Source organism: Felis catus, chromosome B1 (assembly GCF_018350175.1).
Source record: "Felis catus isolate Fca126 chromosome B1, F.catus_Fca126_mat1.0, whole genome shotgun sequence".
Classification (NCBI taxonomy): Eukaryota; Metazoa; Chordata; class Mammalia; order Carnivora; family Felidae; genus Felis; species Felis catus.
Window position 1 is genome coordinate 105,387,302 of NC_058371.1, and position 24,576 is coordinate 105,411,877.

At 36.0% G+C, this 24,576-nt stretch overlaps 1 protein-coding gene across 1 annotated transcript in view; it reads right to left on the bottom strand.

Annotated features, from left to right (window-relative positions):
- The window catches only part of NDST3 (N-deacetylase and N-sulfotransferase 3), a 184,482-nt gene extending 160,140 nt beyond the window's left edge, over positions 1-24,342 (bottom strand). Inside the window, exons 1-2 of the mRNA XM_019829011.3 lie at positions 24,052-24,342; positions 10,956-12,088 (exon numbers count right to left, since the gene is read on the bottom strand). Coding sequence (XP_019684570.1) covers positions 10,956-11,978 — 1,023 coding nt within the window. The 5' untranslated portion in view covers positions 11,979-12,088; positions 24,052-24,342. The remainder of the gene's footprint in view (positions 1-10,955; positions 12,089-24,051) is intronic.
- Positions 24,343-24,576: the final 234 nt, after the last annotated feature.

The following is a 24,576-nucleotide window of genomic DNA, read 5'->3' on the forward strand; positions in this document are numbered from 1 at the left end:
GGTGAATGTAAGATAAGATAAAATGAAAAGAGAAAAAAATAAAAAGCATAATGAAACAGGTGACCAGTGCTTTAGTAACTGTGTGGTAGTCCTTATGACTTTTAAATTTGTTTTTTAATTAGTCTAATAATGGATGCACTTCTAGAAAAAAGTAGTAAATTGATGCTAGTCACCGAACTGGCTCCTACTGAGCAATCTTTGGGAGCTAAATTTCTTAAACTACCCAAATGAAGAAAGGGTTATTTGTTCTCCCATGTTAACTTTTAGAGTGTAAGGGATATGATGAGTTTAAAAACACAATAATTTAATTGTCCTCAATTAATTACTATTGGCTCAGAGAGCTAAATGAATTATTTGATTATATATATGTCATGAAAATTTCATGTCCCAGTGAGAACAGTAGTAAAATCAGTTGGGGGACTGAGTAGCTATAAGAATTACTGGCATGATTACATGAAGAGCATAACTTGTGGTAGCAGAAAAAAACCTCTCCTCTCCCTCACCAAGATGTCTGAGTCCTAATTCCTGGAGCCTGTAAATATGTTACTTTTTTTTTTGGTGAGAAGGATTCTGCAGATGAATCTTGAGATGGGGATTATCTGGATGGGCCAATCTAATCACATGGGTCCTTAAAAGTGGAAAACCTTCCTGGTTTTAGCCAGAGGGACATGTGGCTATGAAGGAAATGCAGAGAGATAGAACACTGCTTACTTTGAAGATGAAGGAAGGGAACATGAGCCAAGGAGTGCGGGTGGACTATAGAAGATGGAAAAGGTGAGACAAGGGATTCTTTCCCAGGGCCTCCAGAAAGGACCACTGCCCTGCCCACATCTTATACTTAGCCCAATGAGACCCATGTTGGACCTCTGGCTTTCAGAACTATAAAATAATAAATGGGGATTGTTTTATGCCACAAAGTTGGTGGTAATTCATTACAGCAGCAATAGAAAACAAATACACAGATTTTTAGTAATTGGTGTAATTAATTACTAATATTATTTATAACCATTATAATTTAAGATGAAAATGAAAAAGTACCTAATATTTTAAGGTAAAATTCCAACATTAACCAAATCAGTAAATTTTAATACTCTTAAAAATTTAGTCCACTTAGAAGTTTAATAAAATAAGTTGATGACATTTCCTTTGTCTATAAACAGTCCATAAATTGTCAAGTATATCTAATAATTTATTTTATATCAACATTATGATTTTAAAATCTCTTTAGTATCCCAGGCTACAGTTGCATTATGCAGAAATGGCCTATAAAAGTTAAGAATAAAAAAAGTGCTTTAGCTATTGGTTCATGTTTCTCAGAGACTGAGACAATATACCAGAATTTTCTTCATCTTTTCTTTTCTTTTTTCTTTTGTGCACTTAAAAAAACACTAAAAGGCCTGTGTAAAGCATACTAAAACATTATAGGGACTGTAAAATCTGAGTACATACAGATAGAAAAAGTTAAATTATCTAAATTATGGACAATTTCTGTTATTTAATTAATCTAGTACCAAAAATATCTGTCACTATGCCACCCTAATTCACTATAAACTGCTAAACTGATAACAGTTACCAGAATTGCAGGCAAAAATACCTAGAAAGAAGATACTGTTAACTCAAATCTTAAAGTAAATTCTACCTTATCCATATTATTGCAGTTATAAAGGCCAAGGCCTTCCAAGAAGTGGTTGATACTAAGTTTTGTTCCACATTTATAATTAAATCCACAGCAAAGTTTCAGATATGGGCCATTAGGCTATAACAGACTTGTCATGGATGTAATTTACTATAAAGTAGAATTTGGAAGGAAGGATTTGATATGGACATCAGTACTGTGTTAGGACACAGCTGGGAAGCAACACGAAGTGGAAAAGCTCAGCCTTTGGAGCCGGGTAGACCTGCATTTTGTATTCTGGAACTGCCACTTGCTAATTGTAAGATCTTAGGCAAGTTGGTCATAATATATGAATCTGTTTCTTCATATAAAGTGATGGTACTTATAGTCATTGTTTTATAGGATTTTTGTGAGTGTGAAATGACAACAAGTGTAAAATACTTAAAACAACGTATGAACTCAACAGGTATTACCTGTCTGGGGAGTAGAGAAGTACCCTAAGCAAATCATTATAAAATAACTACATCTTTCATAGGCCTAACATTATAAGCCATCATCACAGAAATACAAAAGAAGATCCCTTTATATTTTGATTTACTTCTTAGAATTATGGAATATTAAAAAAATTAAAACTCTAATAACTCAACTCTCAGTCCAGAGAAGGACACAACCCAGTAACTGGCAAATAGCAAAATCTTCTTTGTTTTCTTACTTCCTTTATAAAAGAATGTTTCTTTCACTATTCATCAATGTTGCCCTTGAAATCCCTATCACAGCACTTTGACAGAATAGATGTTAATAATTTTCTGAACTGAATTGAATCTCTCCAGAATCTAGGTCTTTACTCAGAGATTTTACCTTCTAATCTGCTGGTCTAGTGTGTGGAGCTGCCATTGCCCAGTTGAGCTCTAGTACCATGTATGATGGCTCTGCTCTTTGTCATGCTTGGAAAGGACTCGTGGTATCAGGCCTTTAAAAATGTAACTAGTCACCAATATTCTGTTTATACATTCATGTGGTGTTCAGCAATAGTATTTGTCTCCTTTAAATGATTTAGAACTCATTGCTTTAGAATGTTAGTGGGCAACAAATAACTCCTTAATATTAATAGTAATAGAAATATATTCAATCTCACAATTTAACAAGTTTAACAAAATGTATTAAGTGTATGTTGATAATGGATATGAAATAGTTTTTCCCTTTGCCTAAACTATTATCTTATTTCCTTATGTTAAAGTATTGCCAAAAACTATTTCCAGATAATTATTTGTCTAACTGCTAGCACACTATGGCTATTAGAGTTCGATAATAATGTTGAGAGTGATATATTTTCCTGTATATGATAAATCACATTATATCAAACTTATAAATGTTTTCCACCAAACTAAAAAAGAAAGAAATACTTCATATACATTCATAAGAACAGTCCCAAATTGCCTAAGTTTTTGACAATTGTAAAATAATTAGGGACCAGTGGATTCTGACATATTCCACTAGCATATGCATTCAGGTGACTTCTAGGGATCCCTAATCTTCCTAGGATGAGCCATGAGTTCCTAGGATGAACTCATATTTGAGTTCCGTCAAATATGAAGGAACTGTTAACTAAGCATTATAAACTCAAGAAAACTATTTTTCAAAGATGAGGCTGAATAAAGGCATTTACATTCCATAAAAATATCTGAGAGCGTTTACCATGAATCAACTCTAAATCTAAATAAATTGACTTAAAAGAAGTTCTAAAGGATGTGCTTCAAGAAGAATGAGATTCATTCATTCAACAAGTATATACTGACCCAGGCACAATTAAGGGAATACCTCAGTGAACAGAACAGATGAGAAAATCTTACCCTCATGGAGCTTATATTTTAGTAGCCAAAGTCACAAACCAACATGAATAACTAAATATATACGGTATATTCAGTAGTAGTAGTAGTATGTTGTTAAACCTTTACTAACTGGCTCTTTAGGGGGAAAAAAAAGCCTGCATCTGTACATTTGCCAATTTCTGCGGTATAAATGCTACCTCCATGCCAAATTTCCAACTGCTGACTATGTCACAGGGGAAGAGATACACAGTTGTCCTGGTGAGCCTGTGTGAGATCTTGGTGAGCACACAAGTGTGATCGTAAGTTCTACGGAGAAAAATTAGCAGGAAAAGATGGGGAGGTTTAGGGGTTGCCATTTTGAAAAGAATGGTCAGAGAATACTTCACTGAAAAGTAACATTGAGTAAAGAACCCAAGGAAGTGAGAAAGAGAGCCATGCACCAATTTTGGAGAAAACCATTTTAGGCAGAAAGAATAGCGAGTGCAAAACCGCGAAGCAGGAGCTGGGAACAGCAAGGAGGCTACAGAAGTTACAGCAGAGTGAGAGGCTATAAAAGATTGTGAGAATTTAGGCTTTAGTGTGGGTAAGATTAGAAGTCGCTGGAGGGTTCTGAGCAGAAGGACATGATCTAATTTCTATGTTAATGGTCCCATTCTGCCTTCTCTGCTGAAAAGGAGTAGGCCAAACTAATAAAATTTCCATGGTGGTAAAAATAATAATGTCTAAAGTCTTGGATTAAACAACAACAACAATACAGTTAATGTCCAAAACAAGTAATAATGGCTCATCAGCCAGAGTAGGGTAGACATGATTGGAGATAAAGTACTTTGTAGTTTTTGACTGAGGTGTGAAGATACTGATTAATATTAGCACTTGTTTAGCACATATGTTTAAATTTCTGGAGAAACTAATAGAAGAACAGAAATAAAATGTATACATTTCAAATCAGGAGTGGGTAGAAAAAAGAAGGAAATTGATAATAAAGGCAATAAAAAACAGAGGAGAAAAAGAAGAAACAGAACAAGTGGGACAAATATAAAGCACAAACTAAGATAGCTCAAATTAATCCATACACAAATTAAGTGTATGTAGATTGATCTTGTTAACTAAAAGACAAATACTGACAAAGTAGATAAAAAGAAAATTAATTGACAAGTTGTTTTTTAAACTAATTTATAATATAAAGACAGAGAAGAGAGAACAAATATAAAAAGGAGATAATGTATAATTTTCAAATAGTAAACCCCAAAAAGTTATGTCAGTATTAAGGTAACAACAGAATGATAAAATATTAAACTAATGTATAAATATTATGTAAATATAAATGTGCATATATGTATATATACACTTAAATAACATAGCTTTAAAATATATAAGGTGATAATTGACAGAAACACAAGGAAATATTTACAATCCACTATCAGAGTTGAAGAATTAAACACACCTCCTTTGGTAACATCAAGTAGTACACCCTGTTCCTTCCCCAACCTCCAGAAAAAGATGAGAACAGTAAGAATACAGAAGATTTGAACAACACAGGTAACAAGGTTGAACTAATAGCTATACTTTAACTGGAAAATATTTGTTTTTGTCAAGTACACAAGCAATATTATATCCAATAAAGTGATTCTGGCAAATTTAAAGTATTTTTAGTTTCAAGCAGACAACAGAGCAAATTGCAATTAGAATGAAAATCAGCAAATAAAAGATAAGGAACATAAGAGAAACTAGAAAGGAATTAGAGAAATATGAGAGTCCAGGAGAGGGGGGATTGGTGCTATGTCGGTTCTGACATCCATTCAGAGCACTATAAATAGTGAACTATCTGGAGAAATTTTTGTTTCCTTTCTATTTTTATGTATGACAGGATAATTGATTGCAGTTGCCTCCCCCCACCCTCAGACATTTGGTATGTTAGATTCTTTTTCAATGATTTTATGAAGCCTCTGGGTTTACTTTAGCTGGGGTAGGGAATATTCTTATGAGAGTGAAGTCAGACAGCATAGAGATCACCTTTACACTCCAATTACAGCCTCCAGGGGTCGGCCCCTAGCAACACTGAGAAGTCAGCCAAGTCTGTCTTCTGAGCCTGATACCACTTATTTCTCAGACCTTTATGGCTTTTCTTACTTCTATTTTCAGCACTTTCTTTTCCCTAGGTACTCTGGGATCTTTAGTTACTGAGGAAAATAATGATAAAGTCACTGATGACATCGTATTAAAGATTTAAGAACTGCCCTCTCTTAAGGCCACTTTTAGTCGATTTTTTAAGGGGCAATCTACAACAGCCAAATTAAGGTTGGATACATAAGAGACTAGTGGAGAAGACTGGGGGTACCGTGGAGGTGGAAGGGGGTGCTGAGTGCTCCAATCACACTATAGGCACCTCTAGTGTGCTGATATGCCTGGGCTGGTTCCTCATTTTCTCATGGATGTTAGAAAGTTTGTCAAAAAGACAACGTGTGCTTACCTTAATAGGAGGAGGCTGAAACACAGGAGGAAGAGAGTGCTGTATAGCTCTTTGGTTTGTTGAAAGTATAGCTGCAGAGAGTTCAGTAATAATTTGAAAGGCCCCCTTCCCTCTTCTACTTTGCAACAGTCTTAGCGGTGAAATGTTATAGGCTGTGGTCTAAGTCTAAAGGTATAATGGATCTTAGGCCAAGAGTGAATTCACTCTTCTTCTAAGGGAGAATGTGAATTGTTAATGTTCACTTGGTCAAGCTGTGCTTTCATCTATAGCTTTAAAATGCTTTTATGGTAGAAACATCTATTTATACACCACTTTCCCTCGCCAAAACCCTTTCTGCAAACTTGGTCTCAGGAAGTCTAAGGACAGGTCCTAGAACACTAGCAGCTGGGAATATCACAAAACTAGTCCATGGTGAATTTGAGACAAGTCTTGTCCACACAGTTCAATAAAACACGCACACACCCCTTTTTCTGACTTCAATGGGACTGAAATTAGTATCGACACTTTTGAAGAACGTATTAATTATCTAAACTATATGTTCCTTCATTCTTTAAGGGCTATGGCTTGGAGCTTATCAATTCTGCAACTAATAAGGACAACACCTTAGGTCTGCATTTTTTTCTTCCTCATGAAGAGTCATATATTTTGTGCCATTTCAGTTTCTTTTATCACTTTGAGGCTCTTTATAAAGTGCTTGTATTATTTAGCACGTAAATAGGTAAAGACTGATATTACATTGCTAATTCTAATTTTCCAATTCAATAAGGAAACACATTTTGTTTTTGGTTCCACATAACGAAAAAAAAAATAACACTTTTGAAATGATTAGTATGATAATTAAAATGTATGTGCTATGCACCATCCTTCTAATTTTGCAGAAAACATTCCATGTCACTTTTAATTTTCTCACATTCCTTTCAATTTTCCTAATAATTCAAATAGGGAAAATAGAATACTTTTCATTAGTGGTAATAATGAAATAAAAGAACTTGATTAAAAATATTTCTATTAATTACATACTTTTAATTACCATATCCACAACCTTTTCCTAGATCAGATGCTCTTTGATCTCTCTTCGTAAGAAAAAAGGTATGGTAAAGTCTCCCTTACCCGAGTTAGTTAGGGAGACCTATCATCCCAGTTTGCCTGGGACTCAGTATTAGCACTGAATGCTCTCAGTCCAGGGAAACCAGGATGGTTGGTCACCCTAACTCCAGTTCTCCCTCCATCTAATTTCTCTTCTTGCCTTCACATCAAAATTTCTCCACTGAGTATTCCACACTCTTCTTCTCCATGTCTTAACGCTCCAATTTACTCCTGAGCTTGCTGCAACTATGCCTCTGCCTCAATGGTTGCATTCCCCTGGAGTTTGCCAGAATCTCCAATAACCTTCATCTTTTACCAAGGAGACTTGCCAGTCCTTACCTCAGTGGCCTCTGCTGCTGGATTTTATACTGCTGATCACACCCTCCTTGAAGTTCTTTATCCCCAAGGCTTATATAGTAGTCTGCCTTACCCATGGGGGACACATTCCAAAACCAACAGTGGATGCCTGAAATTGCAGATACTACCAAACTCTATCTATTTTTTTTTGTATACATACATCCCTATGATAAAATCTAATTTATAAATTAGGCACAGGAAAAGATTAACAACAATAATACAATAGAATAATTATAAAAATATGCTGCAATAAAAGTTAGGTGAATGTGGTCTCTCTCTCTCTCTCTCTCTCTCACTCTCAAAATATCTTATTGTACTGTCCTCATCCTTCTTGTGATGATGTGAGATGACAAAATGCCTAGCAAGAAGATGAAGTGAGGTGAACGACGTAGGCATTGTGATGTATGTTAGGCTATTACTGACCTCATGACCTTGAGTCAGGAGGATCATCTGCTTCCTGACCATGGTTGACTGCTGGTATCTAAAACTATGGAAAACAAAACCACAGATAAGGGAGGACTACTGTATAACATCATGGTTTCTTAGTCTTTGATACTATTCTTTTTGACTCTGATTAATGAGATCATCTCTCTCCACTTGTTTTCTGAAAGATGCTTTTTCTTAAGATTCCATACTTAGTCTTCTTCCCTTATTATTCTATAAACCCTTTCCCTGGATGATCTCACATACTTTCATGCTTTGAGCCCTTCCCTAGATAGAAACTATACTTGCTATCCAGACTTATCTTGTGAGCCAACTACCTGCTAAACATCTGTACCTGTATATCTCAGAGGCACTTCGATAATTTAGCATTTTTAATATGGCCTTTTAATTACCTTCACTATGATCTTCTTGCTCTCTCCTCTTTGTCATTGTAATAACCAACTATAATTCACCTATGCTAAAAATTTTAATGTTATCCTTGATTATATTCTTTTTCATCTCCACTGATCCAGTAAGTTGTTCAATTTTACCTCCTAAATAGTTCAATTGGTCCTTCTCTCTCCATTCTTTATCATTTCCTAGTTTCAAGAAATTTCCTTTTGTCTGAAGTATCACTTCTATAGCCTCCCAAATCATCATATTGCTCTAGCCTTGCCTCAAAATCCTACTTAATAGAACTTAATAGTTTCAGGTACATAGCACATAGTATAGTGTTTACTTATATAAACCCATGTAGACACCTTTACTATTGTATTTACCACAAGCAAACTATTACCTACTTATCAGCGCCCCACACCCACCCCCAAGACTATAAACTTCTTAAAAGAGGAGTAATGCTTATTTACCTTTGTATCCCCAGTGTGTGCCTCTGTGCCTGGCATGTGGTATGGCCCAATCAGTTACTGAGCAGGTAGATGGTCAACCCAATCACCAACTATGTGCTTTCTGGGCTTTATTACTATCCTTCCCCCCACCCTCTCTTCTTTTTTTTTAAAAAAAAAATTTTTTTTAACGTTTTTATTTATTTCTGAGACAGAGAGAGACAGAGCATGAACGGGGGAGGGGCAGAGAGAGAGGGAGACACAGAAGCGGAAACAGGCTCCAGGCTCCGAGCCATCAGCCCAGAGCCCGATGCGGGGCTCGAACTCACGGACCGCGAGATCGTGACCTGAGCAGAAGTCGGATGCTTAACCGACTAAGCCACCCAGGCGCCCACCACCACCCTCTCTTCTAAAGGAATGGGGCTATGGCTTATGATTCTACCTACATATTATCAAAAATACTTCACATGTAGTATATGCTTAATAACTAGTTACAGAATGAATAAACGAAAGAAAGAAAGAAAGAAAGGAAGAAAGGAAGAAAGGAAGAAAGGAAGAAAGAAAGAAAGAAAGAAAGAAAGAAAGAAAGAAAGAAAGAAAGAAAGGAAAAATGTTTAGACTCTCAGGGTAACTGCATACAATGAATTAATGTTTTGATGCTCAATCACAGATATAACTTACAAGTAGTTTAAAAGCTCAAATAATTCTAAATATACTTTCCTTTAAGCCTTCAGATTGGTTAGAAAATATATTCCCACATAAATGAGAAATTCATTAAATATTTTGTACATGCTGAATTCTTATTAAATGTGTTCAATTGTAAAGTGTTTAATTTTTTATACCCCTTAAAAATGGCTTAACCTTGAGAATACTAAAGGCGTTTTATATTTTGTATAACTTTAGGCATATAGTAGGTTTGCATATAAAACTCAGAGATTTATCTAGCACATGTTTAAATGGCATAAGAACATATCTTGCCAGTTTTAAAGAATTATACTTCAGAAATAAAACTTTAAAAACATTTTTATCATAATATTTTGAAATGAAAATATTGGCAGAGAATTATATACTGTTTGTAATTTTCAAGTGCATAATGTTTAAACTACTAACTTGGTTTTAATTTAGCTACAATTTTCAAAGCATATTTCGTAAGACTTAATGAAAACTTAGGTACAACTTCTTTATTAATTCATTTTTATTGAGTTAAAAAGAAGAGTCTAAAATATTGTTAAAAATATGGATTTTTTTTTCTTTTCAGTTTTCACACACTCTTGTAACATTTAATGGTCCCTCTGGTATTCTTAGCTTATTTAACTAGTGTGATGAACATTACTATTATTTGCCAGATGTATAGTGTCTATAGAAAAGAATGCAGTTTTCAAGATTTTTTTTTTTCCATCTGATTTAGTCCTTTGTATTTTACCAGAAGGTCAAAGCTGTACAGAATTTTAAAAAATATGTATCAAAATCTCTCCTTTTACTTTTATGAGAAATCATTATGCAGTACAAGGAAGATAGAAACCTATAGTATTTTGAGTGGGAAAGTAAGATAAGTGTAGATGATTTTCATTTTAAATTTTATTAACATTAAACAACCCATTGTTTATATAACACAAGTCATTCACAATAATCAACTATCTTCAAATAAGTGTTTTCTATTTAAGGGCAGTAGTTTTACACAATAAAAAAATTGAATAGCATTTAAATGAAGTATAATGAGCTTCATATATGTACCAGAAGTGTTCAATGAATTCTGAAACTTAATTTAAATCCTTATGTTTATATACGAATAAGTAAGCTTGTGTATTCATAGCTCTCCATATTTAGTAGTGCTGATTTTCAGTTTCAAAAAAATATAAGAGAAAATGAGTTGCACATTTGACTTCCAAAAATATCTGAACTTGCTACTTATGAGATATTTAATTCTTGAAAATTTGTGGGAGTATTTATTTTCATTAAAACAAATTCACTTTGATTTCATATTTAAATGAACTAAAGTCTTAGTAAGAGTTTTCAAAGGTAGATAGTTTCTGGAAAGTTAAGTAAACAAGTTGGTTTTTACTCTAGTTTTACATACACATAGAAAAACACTTCAGGATCCTGCCACACTCAATCCTTTAGCACAGCTTTCATTTTTCTTAATTCAGAGAGAAATAGCCCTATATCTCAAATATAGCTGAGGGTAGCCAATTCATCCCAGTTTGCCTAAGACATTCCAATAAAATTGAAATCCCACGTCCTGGGAAATCCCGTAGCCCCAGAAAATCCGAGACAGTTGGTAAACCTACTGAAAGATAACCTAAACTTTGAAACTTTGAGGTAAAAAGCCTTACCTTAACGTCATTGGTGTTCATTCTTGTCCCCTCCTTTCCCACAAAAATATCATCAATATCCACAAGAATATACCTGTCCAAGGACAGTGTCAGCCTGTTTCCTGACAAGAAGGAGACAGCATCTATGAAGATGAGCTTGTGCAACCAAAAGTTCAAGTTGTTGCCAAAAAAAACTCTTTGAATTCCATCATGAAGTCCCAAGTCATGTATGACAGTGGCATAAAAAGCACCTTTAGAGATAGGAGGAGAAAGGTTTTCTGAGGTCTTTACTTTGGCAAATATTACCGGTTGGTAGGCTGAGTGATTAATCTGGAACACTGTCCAGTCAGTTCCAGGTAAAGAACCTTTTTCAAGTTTGGAAGATTTGGTCACACGAAGCAATGGAGAATGAGGATTAATACAACAATCTTTTACTGCAAGATTTCCGTATATGGAAAAAGGGAAACCTTTTAACTGAAAGCTCTGTGAGCTCTTCTCACTAGTTTTGTGGAATCCAATGACACCCACACCATATTCCACACAGTATTTATCTAACAGGCTTCGGTTCCAAGAGTCCATGTTTATATACTTTAAAATATTCTCATAAATAACGAGAATATATTTGCCTTTTGCTTTTTCTATAAGTGCTGGGAGATCCCCCTTTCCAGGAGCAATTTCAATGTGATACTGGAATCTACTGGATTCTAGAATCATAATTATGTCTTGACCAAGTGATGAGTATTGGCTCTCCACAAACACCAGGACTGTGGGGTCTGTCTTCGGGGCATCAGAAAGCTTCATTGTCTTGACTTCCATGAGCCTGTATGGTGGGTGCTGGAAGTCCCCACAGTCTACTTCTGACATTAGCTCAGAGGGTTCATTTTCCTGTTTGTAGCCACTGTACAGGTAATATGCAGAAATAATAATGCTCACCATACAAAATGTGGCAAGCAGAATAACGGTCCTTTGAAAGTGTCTGTGAAGCTTCATGATAAAACTCATGCTGTATATGCTTTCCTCAGACTGTTCCAATAGAAGCACCATAAAAAAGAAGAAAAGATGGTGTTCAGCTACTTTTCCAGTCTCAGTCGATAGTTTATGTCACCATTGCAGCGCATTTGTATCACTTGATCAGGACTCACAGAAAATATAGTCTGAAAAGCAGAATAAAATAGAATAGGATATCATACATTCATTCTGCAGCATTAAGTGAGCAAGGTTTTGTCCTGCTGATTGGCACAAATGGCAAGCTGTTAGGCAGATGGACTGGTGTATGGTTGGTAAGAAAGCCTTTTTGTTTCTCCCATAGTGTATGGTTAGCACGAAAACCTCTTTTTCTTTTGCCCAGATCTGGATGAGGACATGGGAGGGACAGAAACAGGAAAAGGGCTCCACTGAACACACTATCTCTATCCTTTGTATAGAAAATACACTGGGCTAACAAGAAATTTCCTTTTATTCATCGAGCTTTGCATCAAACTCTGTAATATATAACTAAGACCCCAAAGAGGTCACTGGAGCCACACACTGCCACATCATGTAATGCACACACACTGCATATGTATTTAACTACATATACTGAAAATTCAAAGAAGTTTGGACATATTTCATTAAGTGCTCCAATTAAGACATTAGATTCTGATTTTTGGAAAAGAGCTCATTAATTACATGAAAAAAGTACTATATAAGTGTTTTTTTTGAATCAATGAAAATAACTAAAACTTCCTGAAATACCTTGTCATGCTATAGTTTCAAATCCCTTTAAAGTCTTACTAATCTTCGAAAAATGTAGTAGCTTTTGAAAAATAACAAGAAAGAAAAATGAGGGCTTCTTAGAGCAGAAGTTTATTAGAGTCTTATGGTCCTGGAAATATCATAGAATACAAAGAAAAAAAAAAGATTAAGAAAGGTACTATCCATAAGGCAGGCTGCAAGGGTTCACTGCACCTCTACCTCTTATTAATTGTGTCACTTTGGCCCCAGTACCTTCTAAGTAAAATGATAAGGTTAGAATAAATGATCCAAGAACATTTTGGCTCTAAGATCCTGTGATATTCACCCATGAAATTAGCAGCGAACAGTACTTTGAATAATATATGTTTATCTTTATGAATAATACATCCTGGAGTATAACTGTAGGATGTTTGTAGGATAAATAGGATACTTATAAATAGGATATTTATCCTGTAAATTATATATTGTAATTATTCATTCAAATGTTTAGGGTACCTCTGTCATTCATTCAAATATTTATGGGGTAACTGTCTTTCTATTTAAAACATAAATGGTCAACATAGTGAATTTTTAAAGCGTCCAAAATTATAGATACAGTGACAAGCATGACAATAATATATGGTTGCTGATTAGAGACAAATGACTGTAATGAGACAAGAAAAGAGACCATGGCAAGTGGGGAAGTCTGTATCAAGGGGACATAGGATTTGGGTAGAGCCTTGAAGGAGGAGGGTAATAAAAGTAGGCATCTGAGATAGAGGAAATTTTATAGAGGCAGGAGTGAGAACCATATTGGGCAAGGAATACTGATGAGGAGTGGAAGGCAATGGTATGAAATACCTAAAAAATAAATTTTCACAGAGTATAGGTAACTCAAGTTATGGAGAGATTTGATAGTGCAGAAATTCATGGTTGAGAAAACCCACATGGAACCTTTATACTTCCCTGATTTGGAGAATAACATGAGAAGCGTGAGATTTTTCCGGAAAATGAGCTGATAATACATGGAAGACATCCTAGAGCACTGTCAGAGTCAAGGCTGGCAAGCCAGTGCAGGCTCATTTCTCATAAGCCAGCCACTGTTAGTGATCATAGGTCGGGAAGAACGTGGGAAGGGACAAGTCTGAGGGACACTGCAAAGAAAGAAGGAGCAGAACATGTGGGTCTGCCAAGTAAAATGCCATCAAGTGATCTGGCATGCTTGAAAATAAGCCTAATGTAAAGGGTAACATTCTGCTCTTTTAAACATTCTAGTGTAGATGTAGGTATAATTTAAGCAGATCAAAATTACCAGGGCAACTGAGAGTTTCCATTGTAATTGTAGTTATTTCATTTTGAAAAGTAATTGCACTTTAAAAGTTATGTACATACTTATAAATAATATAATATTCTGGAGTATAACAGCAGTATACAAAATCTCACATCTTTCTATGCCTCCATTTCAATCTTAGCTGTGGAGTGTTTTTGAATAGATACAAAATGTATTACCACATTTTGCATTTCAGATAGCAGTGTTTCCTAGTTTGTTCTTATTGTCAGAAGTGAAGGCATGTAACTCATACTAATCTCATCTGTGATGAGGCAAAGTGGTGAGGAGTATTTGCTCTCAGTATGTAGGATGGGTATGAGGAACCTATCAAAGCTACCTTCTCCATTAGCAAATAGGAAATACTGAAAGACATCTCTTTTCCATTAACCTCTTCAGGTTTCCTCCTGAAGCCAACGGTATTCCAGTGTATGGCTCTGAGGGTAGGATTTGGTCTAAGATATTTAAATGGATACATTAAGGTTCTCTAAGTTTCATCTAAACCTTTTTGACAGCGTATCTCATTTTGCTGTGGCCGAATTTGGTCTCTAGTATAGACTCTTAAAAGTTACTGTTCCTGCTGCAACCTCATCCACCAACAACTACTTCCCATTCTCTGTATGTCTGTTAGCTATGAAAATCTCAGAATGGACTGCAATGTTGCTGTCACTCCTTTTGCATGGGATGACGCCGTAGCAGCTTCTCCTGAGCCCTTCACTTGTGGGGCATTGCCAGGTGGGGAAGACAGGTACATGTGGAAAACTAAGCCCCTCCACACAGTTCCCCTGTGAAATCTTCTCAGATGGAGCTGACCCTCCAAACTTGGTAAGACCAGCAGTTACACATGGCCATTGTAGAAATGATATCTTCTTTGCAATTCTTGACAACTATTGTAATTAAAATGTTGTTTAAAGTCAGTCTCCCTTGTCTAACTGTAGACCCTAAGAGAGTGGAGATAAGGCCTCTTTTGTCTATCATTGAGCCCCTAGTGCCAGGCACAGGGTAAGCACCCAATAACTATTTGTAGAATCAGTTGAATACAATGGCATATTAACCTTAGAAGTTAATTCGACACTTCTACTTTATTCTAATGTCATAATTTATATTTAAAGTTACACATTACTATTAATATGATTATAATTATCTATACATTAGCTGGATTTAATGTCTTTTTTACTTAATACTAAGAAAATATAATCATACCATCCTAACATAGGATAAAAAAAGCCACTATGGTAGATATTAAATCTGAACCCGCCCAAAGATACCGATCGATTGGTTATTCTGCAATCAGTCATTGGGAATTTGTTGAACACTCACTTTGGGCTTAGTGCTGTATTAGGTGCAGGAGACACCACAGAAGTAGTATTAAGAATTATTCTTGTCTGCAGAAGCATGGTCTCCATTGGGGAAAATGACTTGTGAAAAAACAGCCAACACTATGTTTCACATACTAGGTAGTGATTTATGCTGTACAGACTATGTTTGTTACAAGTTTCAAAGCAAAGAGCAAGAAAGATTAATGAAATTTAGGAAAACAGTTTTTAACAGTGATGGTGCTTGAGGGGGGCATGGCGTGATGAGCAAGATCTGGATATGAGAATGGGATGAACGTGTCAGGAAAAATACCTGGTGAGGGGTGTGCCTGGCTGGCTCATCAGCAGAGCATGGGACTCAATCTTGGGGTCATGAGTTCAAGCTCCACATTGGGTGTAGAGCTTATTAAAATACCTGGCAAGGTTGGGGCACCTGGGTGCCTCAGTCGATTAAGTGTCTGCCTTCTGCTCAGATCATGATCTCACAGTTCATGGGTTCAAGCCCCATGTCAGGCTCTGTGCTAACAGTGCAGACCCTGCTTGGAATTCTCTCTCTCGCTGCCCCTCCCCCACTGGTGCATGCACACATGCTCTCTCTCTCTCTAATAAATACACACACACACACACACACACATAAATACATATATATAAATAAAATAAATAAACTTAAAAAATACTTGACAAGTTTGAAGAAATGAAATAGTTACAATGTTTACCTGAGAGTGAGACTATAATAAGATACTATGTGTTGGGGTGAAAACAGAAATAAGACGTCATTCAAGGAGTCCTGCAGATTAATGAATGTCCTTAGAAAGGACTGTGAAGCACAAAAGTGTCAACTTAGAAATAGCACTAGATGTGTCTGAACAGAAAAGAGACAATAAAAATCACGTTTACAGAGGATTAGTGTAGCAGTAGTATCCAGAATGGACAGATAGCACTCACATGAACAGAGAGAGTATACGCTATATTGTAGAGTGAAGAAGGGGATGAAGTCGAGACCCCCAGCTAAGGGGCTGGTGCGCAATCCAGGTGGAGAGTGGTGAATGTCCAGACTAAGGAGGTTATCAGGGGGAATGAAAATGAACAGAGATGGGAGAAAAAAAAAAGAAAGGATTATTGATAAATTATGGTTGGGGGAGTAGGGAGGCTTAGGGACTAGAAGAATGAAAGTGCCAGTAATAGAAACACAAAAGCGAAGAGTGGAAATTGGCATGAGCTAATGATGTGCAACTAAGGTTCAGACAGGTGACTGAATGATGCACAGGGAGAGAGAGCAAAATCACAATGTTCTATAAAATAGCTGGATGTTGACAAAAAAGACAAGGAAACATTTGAAATTAATGGGTCATAGGCACATCTGGATATGCTACACAAACTCAATTCCTGAGGAAAGCCTTTCCTGACCAACTCTACCCTTCCTCCTTTAGACCAGATACCCAGATTATGTAATCTAATTACAATTACTTTTTGTTTGAGGCCTTTATCACAACTCTTACTAAATATTATTAGCAACATTGTTTGCTTAATGTCTCTCTTTCCAAGGGTATAGGGTTTGTGTCATTCCCAGTAATCTTTCAAACAAGAAACAGGATAAACAACATTTTTAAATGCCAAAAAAGAGCAAGACGTGCTTCAGTATAGTGATGATTGTATTCTTGAAGTGTTCTCACAAAAATACACTGGAAATTACAGACTTGCATGGTCTGAAAGAGTTCCCTGAATGACTAAAGAACAGACACACCAGCTTGCATGTCAGAGAGTTTCCATGGACACAACTGTCTTTACAAGTACAGAGCTGACCATTGGTTGCTTTGGGATGCCTATTCAACCTGTGATGGGGAATTTGCTGAATGACCAAGGAAGTGTAAATTAAATTTAGAAAATCAACAAACCACTTAGGCAGGCATTGTGGAATAGAGCAGATACAGGAAAGCTGAAAGGTTGGACTGGTTATAAACATCACCACTTCATCAGGATTTCCTATGAGGAAAGGAAATCACCAAAGGAAATCACATCATATAGGAAGGTAGAATTAATAACAACAACACAGCCAAACTAGTGAACACTTACTACATGCCAACATGGTGTTGGGCCCTTTAAAAGTTAAGTAACCTGTCCAAGATGCCACCACTCATAGAGGTTGAACTGAAATTGGAACTTGACAGTCTGCATTGAAGATGCCATACACCTGGGAAAGCAACTACAGCATGCAAGTTTGGGAACATGTAGCAAATGGATACTGGGTAGTATTATCTTGAGATGCTGCAGTTTCTGCATATGAAAATGGGGGTACTTGAGGTACCTATTAATAGAGTTCTAATGAGAATTATGAGATAAACTACAGAAAGCTCTTAGAAAACTGTCAGACACATAGAATGAATATATTACATGTTACCTGTGATGATGATGATGTTGATGATGATGATGATGATATTGATGATGATGATGATGACATAAATAACATAGGAAATGTGAAATATCTGAAGATGGCCAATTAGAATTCACTAAGGATTTTAAAGGGACAGCTACAAGCATTCCAGTGTAAGCAGAGTTGTGGGAGATATAGGAAGTCCACCTTTGATGTAGGAAGCTAAAGTTAGATGGGTCTCAGAACAGAGGAAGAGACTCAGTCAGAGGCATAACCCAGCATCATGTTCATCCTTGGGCTTCTCATTCCTCTCCATTACCCCAGATGAACTTACGCACTCAACGGCTTTCACTGCCATCCACGCTCCAATAAGTTCCAAATGTTTATTTTTAAGTCCACCCTCCTTCCTCTGAGCTTTAGGATTGCAAATTGAACTATCAACTTGATATAACCACAACTCACAGTAACTCTATTCTTTCTCATTATATGGCAACCACTGTTTAGCTCTACTGGAATTGTGTCACAAGAAAACTCAACTTATCTAAAACTGAATTATGATCTACTGTCTAAAATTGTCTTCATCTCCCTGCAACCATGTAGTGCCTTATCCTTGACACCTTCTTCTCCCTCACCTCGGCTCATCTACATAAACCCAAGTCCTCTCATTTCCATTTCCCAAAACTCACCTCGCCTCTTCAGTACACTTCTCTCCTTTCTGAGGCAATGTTCTTCTCACTTGAACTACCACAACAGCTAGCCTCATCATAAACACTCTTGGCTCCTTTTATACTTTTCTCAGCCCAGCATCAAAGCACAAATCTGACTGATTCTTCCTAGCAGAAAATGTATCCATGGCTGCCTATTTCACTTACTGATTAAAATGCAAATTTCTATACATTCCCCACAAGACACTGTGAGGAATGCTTCCGACTCTTACATCTCAGGTCTGATTCAAGGGTGTGCTCCCCTCCAAGTTCCAGGTAAATTGGAAGAGACAGCCTCTTTTCTGACTCATCGTCTTCTCACATGCTGTTCTCTTTGTCTAGTTTTCTCCCATTTCCTCATCTGGCTCCATCCTCTAGAGCCCACAGCTCTAAGCATAAATATTCCTGCCTCGCAAAAGCCTCCTTGATTCCCCAGATCTGTTGTGTCTCCCCTTTACACCCTGTCACATCACCATCTAGTTTCCCTCTGCAGCACATCCAATACTTATAATTAGTCATGTGCGACTGTGTGCATTTCTCCATAGGTTAGAAGCATCTGTAAGCACCTGTCCTGATCACCTCTATATTCTTGATATCAATACAGTGACTGAAGTAAGAACATCCCACTGAATTGTTAAATGAGTGAGAAAAGAGCCCGCACTAAATTTTACAAATAGTAGCTGCATTCACAAACTAGAGTAGTCAATAAGTCCAACCATCTTCCATGAATGGGTACCTCCATCAATCACATTGGCCTCAGTCAGGTGATAATATAAACACTGTGAATGGCAGCAGCCACTTTGTCCACAGCTATAAATCAGTCACATCCAGAATACACCTTTCATTGGATATTACTCAAATATCTATTTTTCCCATTCTGATATTTTTTCAGAATTCAGCATGTCTGGGGTTGTTTTGCAATGCATCTGTTTTTAAAAAGGAAAACACCTGTTTTCCACCAAGGAAACTTTAGGCATTCTTTAATTATATACCATTAACAAAAGGCAGAGGGAGAAATTATTTTTTGGAATTATAAGCAATTCCATATACATACTGAAGGACTGAATCTATGCACACATGCATTTTGCAAAATATTACAATATCTGCACAGTGACATGCCTACTTGTCACTCTGTAACCTATCCTTTCTCTTCCACTAACACCCACCATCATCCCAAAGCAAAAATCAATTTCTAAATGAAATAAAATCACGTTGAAGTTGGCAGTACAAGAAATGTGAGAAAAAGATTGCCATCTGGAAAATGAGTATTAATAACTGAAGAACTTCAGGTTCTAACATAAATGAAAGATATTTAAAAGATCTTGACAACATTCTCTTTTCACAAAATTAACTGTATTTTATGGTGTTGAAAAATGCATTGGGAGGCCTCAAACACATTATGAATTTGCTAAAAGTAATTTAGTAGTATTAAAAATTGACAAAGAACATGCTCTTCTCTGGGAAAAAAATGTGTGAAATTGTGTCATGTTAATTGAACCCCGCTGTGGTAGGCAAGGCAGATGCTGATTTGCATGGAGTACGACCAAGAATACACTCTGTCTCTAGAACTGTGGTTTTACTTTAGGATGGATAGGCAAATAGCTGCACTTGGGGGCATTAGTTTTATTTGAAACATTAAATGGAAAAGTGCTGTTCTATTGCCATTTTCCCTCCTTCTTTGTATTTAGAAATTATGAAGAAAAGAATACTTTTGTTCCCCTCTCTCAGTGCTGTGCCATCCAGCGAGGTAACAGAAGAAAACTTCCCCACTACTGCTTGCCCTTTGTTCTGTCTGTATGACTTAAAGGAGAAAATGTCTCTCAAATCCCCTTAAATTGAGCTACAATGTATGCAGCAACGTATTCCTGCCTAATTGCAGGGCATGATGACTACTGCCGATGCAGCTTTCAGGATCTAATACAACCTTTGTCATTTTTATGGGAACAAGAGTATTAACCAAGTCTCTCCTTGTTTGCCTGCATCGTAAGATGTAAAGTTACAGATGAGCTTTTGGCTATGTTTTAGGGTGGGTTATATGAACTGGAGAAGCAAAGGCAGCCAATCTGAAGAGAGGATAATGCAAAGAGAGCAGAGAGGAGCAATGAAGAAATATAATAGGGAGACCTAGGAAATCTGAGGTCCTGGTTCTATTACTCTCTATCCTATGGAGGCATCAACAAAGAAGTCAGATAAATTCTTCCACTGTTACCCTAGGCATCTTTTAGAACAAGAGACACTCAATCCAATTGGTGTATCACGGGAGAAGAAAGAAATCACCTAAACTGGACCATCTATACTCCATTAGGGAAGGCACCACCTGTAATGGTCTTGGGCACTGGTTTAAGCATGACACAATAATAGGTGCCAAGTAAGTATCTCTTGAAGGAATAAATGATCATTTCATATGTAGGAGTACGTAAGGGTAGAAGTGGTAGAAATGATCTGAAGTGGTATGTGAATTGCCTCTGTTATATCAAGAGGCATATCAAGCACAAATACTTGAAAACATAGAGATAATATAGTGATTAAGAGCATGTGCATTGGAGCCAGATGCAAACTGAATCCCATCTTTACCATTTGCAAGGATATGATCTTAGAAAGGTAACCTCTCAGTGTCTCGAGTTCCTCATTTATGACATGGAAATAATTAGAGCTTCTACCTCAAATAATCTTTGTGAAGATTACATGAGCTAAAAATTATATGTCAGTGCTTAGAACAGTACCTGGTACAAAGTAACCATTCTAGCAGTGTTAACTGTTATTTTTAAAAGTTTCATATCTATTACTAAATATCTAGACAACAGTACTAATCAACAAGTTTTGTATTATTCTTTAATTTTTTTCACGTCTGTTTGTCCTATCTTTCAGAACAATTTTCACAGTGTTGGACAACAAAGAAGACAGAAAAGCATCTCTGAGAACATCATTTTCCAGGTAAGGGACCAAGGCCCAGAGCTAGCGAGGGGTTGTATATCTCTCATGGCAGAACCAGACCTAGAATTTATATGGTGCTTCATGTTATTCTGAAACATTGTAACCTAAGGAAAAAAAAATTGAAAACGCAGTGTATGTAAAATGAATACCCATCATTGAGAAGCTAAAATGTTTTAGTATAAGACTTTAATATTTTATTTGTAAGCTCATGTTTGGCAATAGGTAATCAAGAGTTATAGCCCTCAGGAGGTACCTAGGTGGCTCAGTTGGTTAAGCGTTGGACTTCGGCTCAGGTCATGATCTTGTCGTTCATGAGTTCAAGCCCCATATAGGCTCTGTGTTGACAGCTCAGAGCCGGGAGCTTGCTTTGGATTCTGTGTCTCCTTCTCTCTGTGCCTCTCCCCTGCTCTCTCTATCTGACATAAATAAATATTAAAAAAATTTTTTTGAAAAAAAAAAGTTTCAGCCCTCAGTAATTTATCAGAGTTTTTGTGAAATAATTTGTTATACACATTAATTATAGAGAAGCCTGATTTTTTTTTGTTATGCAACTTACATAAAATTGATGAAGAATTTTTAGAGTAACATGAAGGTCCTTTTGACATCCCAGACCTAAGGATATAGTTTTTATTAAGAACAAAGAAGCAAGCAAACAAACAAACAAAAAAAAAACCAATTGGTTTTCTACAACCAATTATTGGGTACTCTAAGAAAAAAAATTCCATTATAAAACAATTTGTAGCATTTTTCAAACTAATTATCATTATAATGTAAGCTGTTACTTTTGTGGCCTGGCAGCATTCTCTAATCTGGACAGGTGCTCAGAGGTCAGGCATGTCAGTGTAAATATGCTCGTCCTCAACAGCCACAGCACAGGAGACAGAACTTCTGTTCTTTCCTGTTGTCTAAACTGTTAAGCAATTATAAATCCAAGACATTCATTTAGTTGAGAATAGTGTTTTTTATCACCAATTCTATTTCTCTGTTTTTATAGTGCATATATACCACAAAGTATTTAAATATCATTTTCTTTGACTGTATTTTATACCTCAACATATACATACTTAAGCTTAAAAGTTGGCACTAATCACTAAAGAACAGTTAAGACTTAACCAGGTTTCAAGGAAGTCATTTTAAGATTCCCTAAATTAAAAGAAAAATTTGTCATTTCTTTATGGTTTTGAAATTCTGAAATAGCAAGTTGACCACTGAATGTTTAGATTCTAGCTCATAACTTCTTCAGTAGAATATATATGGTCCAGAAAAATGAACCTCAAGTGCCTGGTTATCTCTTCCACAGTATTTTTTTTTTCCAACAAACCTTTCAGTTACACCACAAATTACTGTAATAACTTGCTGTTATCTTCAGAAAAAAATACTTTCCTCAAGAAAATATACTGAAAGAGAAGGTATACCTTAACTCAACTGAACTAAACTATAACAAATCTCTCCAGAAAGAGATAAAAGTTTTATCTAAAAACATTTTAGTAACCTAAGAATCCTTCATTCTAAAACCTATGAAGAAATTAATTCATGTGACCAATTTAATAGCAATATTTACTTATACAAAGAAAGAAGACTTCTGTTTTACCATTAGAACCATAAAGAAAAACAATAAAAATATGAGAGACGGTAGATACTGGGTTAACTGGAGAAAGAAAGAAAAAAAGAGCTTCTGTTAGGGCAAGCCTCTTGATACGTTCAGTACTATTTTTCAGAAGAGTCTCTTTCAAATTTAATTTTGAAACCTCCTTCTCAAATACAATATTGATAGGACACTATAGTTGAAGAAAAAGGGGAAAATGCCCTTCAGCTGAATATCAGATGTCTGAGAGTTTGCCCTCCATATCATTCTCCTCTACGCTGAATAGCATTGTTCTATAGTTGACAATATGATATTATCTAAGCACAAAGAAAAAGTGGGTTGGAGATCGGTTTCATATGTATCTCAATATTTGATTTCTATTTTACTCTAATATGAAGATGCAGCTGTTTACTTAGGAGTGATTTCCTCAAAACTCTTCCCAGATTACAAATGTTGTACTTCAATGTGTATATAAAGAATATGAATAAAATTTCAACTTTAAATGAGTTTGAAGCTTAAATAGTTTCCAGATATTAGAAGAACTAGTTGGAAGATGAGCTTAAGTAAACCTCTTAAAGAATTTTAACCGGGTTCTTTTGGCTGGGGGGGGGGGGGGGGAGTGGACATATTAAATGGAAGATACATGTATTTTCTTTTAAGGTTTCTATATTCAATACATAGGTTGATAATTTCTTTCCAGTTGCATCTAATTTTATTAACTATGTAATTTTAAATATTTATAAAATGAATTGCATCAAATAGAAAAGAGTATCATTACTGTCTAGACAGGTAGTTATAGTTTAAATCTCTATAGTTTAAATCTCTAGTCCATCAAGCAATAGACATGGGGTCTGTTTAACAATTTTGCTGCAGAATAATTACAACTTGTTTGTGGAGATCTTTAACAATTATAAAGGATCATCTCCTTGATACTTCAATTTTACTTAAGGGAGAGAAGCTTTAAAATTACCTCAGAATGATAAGATATTTCTGTGTCTCATTTAACTTAATTGAAATACTCTATTTCTTCCACAAGAATAAAATCAGGCGCTTGTTTAATCCTGAAATTCTTAGATTAATTGAAAACAAAGTTGCTATCTCTTACCAAAAGCCCTCATATTATGGGTGAGCCGTTAATGGATAGTGTAAATAAACAGATGCACTTACCTGGAATGAGAATTGAAAGCGCTGAAAATGCTTGCGAAAGTTTCAATGGATATAAAGGAAACTGAACAAGCAGCATCCACTACCAACGGCTCAGGCTGTTGGGCTTCACAAGTGGCAACAATACCAGTTCTGGCCCAGTGCTCTTGTGTTATGTAACATCTTATTAATATTAGCCATCAAACTGCTACCAAGCTGGTGAGGCACTAGAGGGCAAGAGTGTCACATGCAAGACCCGTCGCCAAGGGACAGGCTTTGGTACCACTTCGGGAAGACAGATGCTAACTACGCTGATAAATAAAACGATGCCTGAACGCAACAGCAAACTTGTAATGTTCCTCAAAGAATATTTTAAATGTCAATTTTCTGACTAGCTGAAGAGTTAACAGGTTAATAAATATGCATAAGCAAATAACCACACCATGCAAAACTTTCGGGATTATATTTATAAACCTACAGTCAGTCATCCAGGAGGCTATTTTTTTTTTCTCATTGTCTAAATACACTTATTTAAAACAGAAGAGGAAA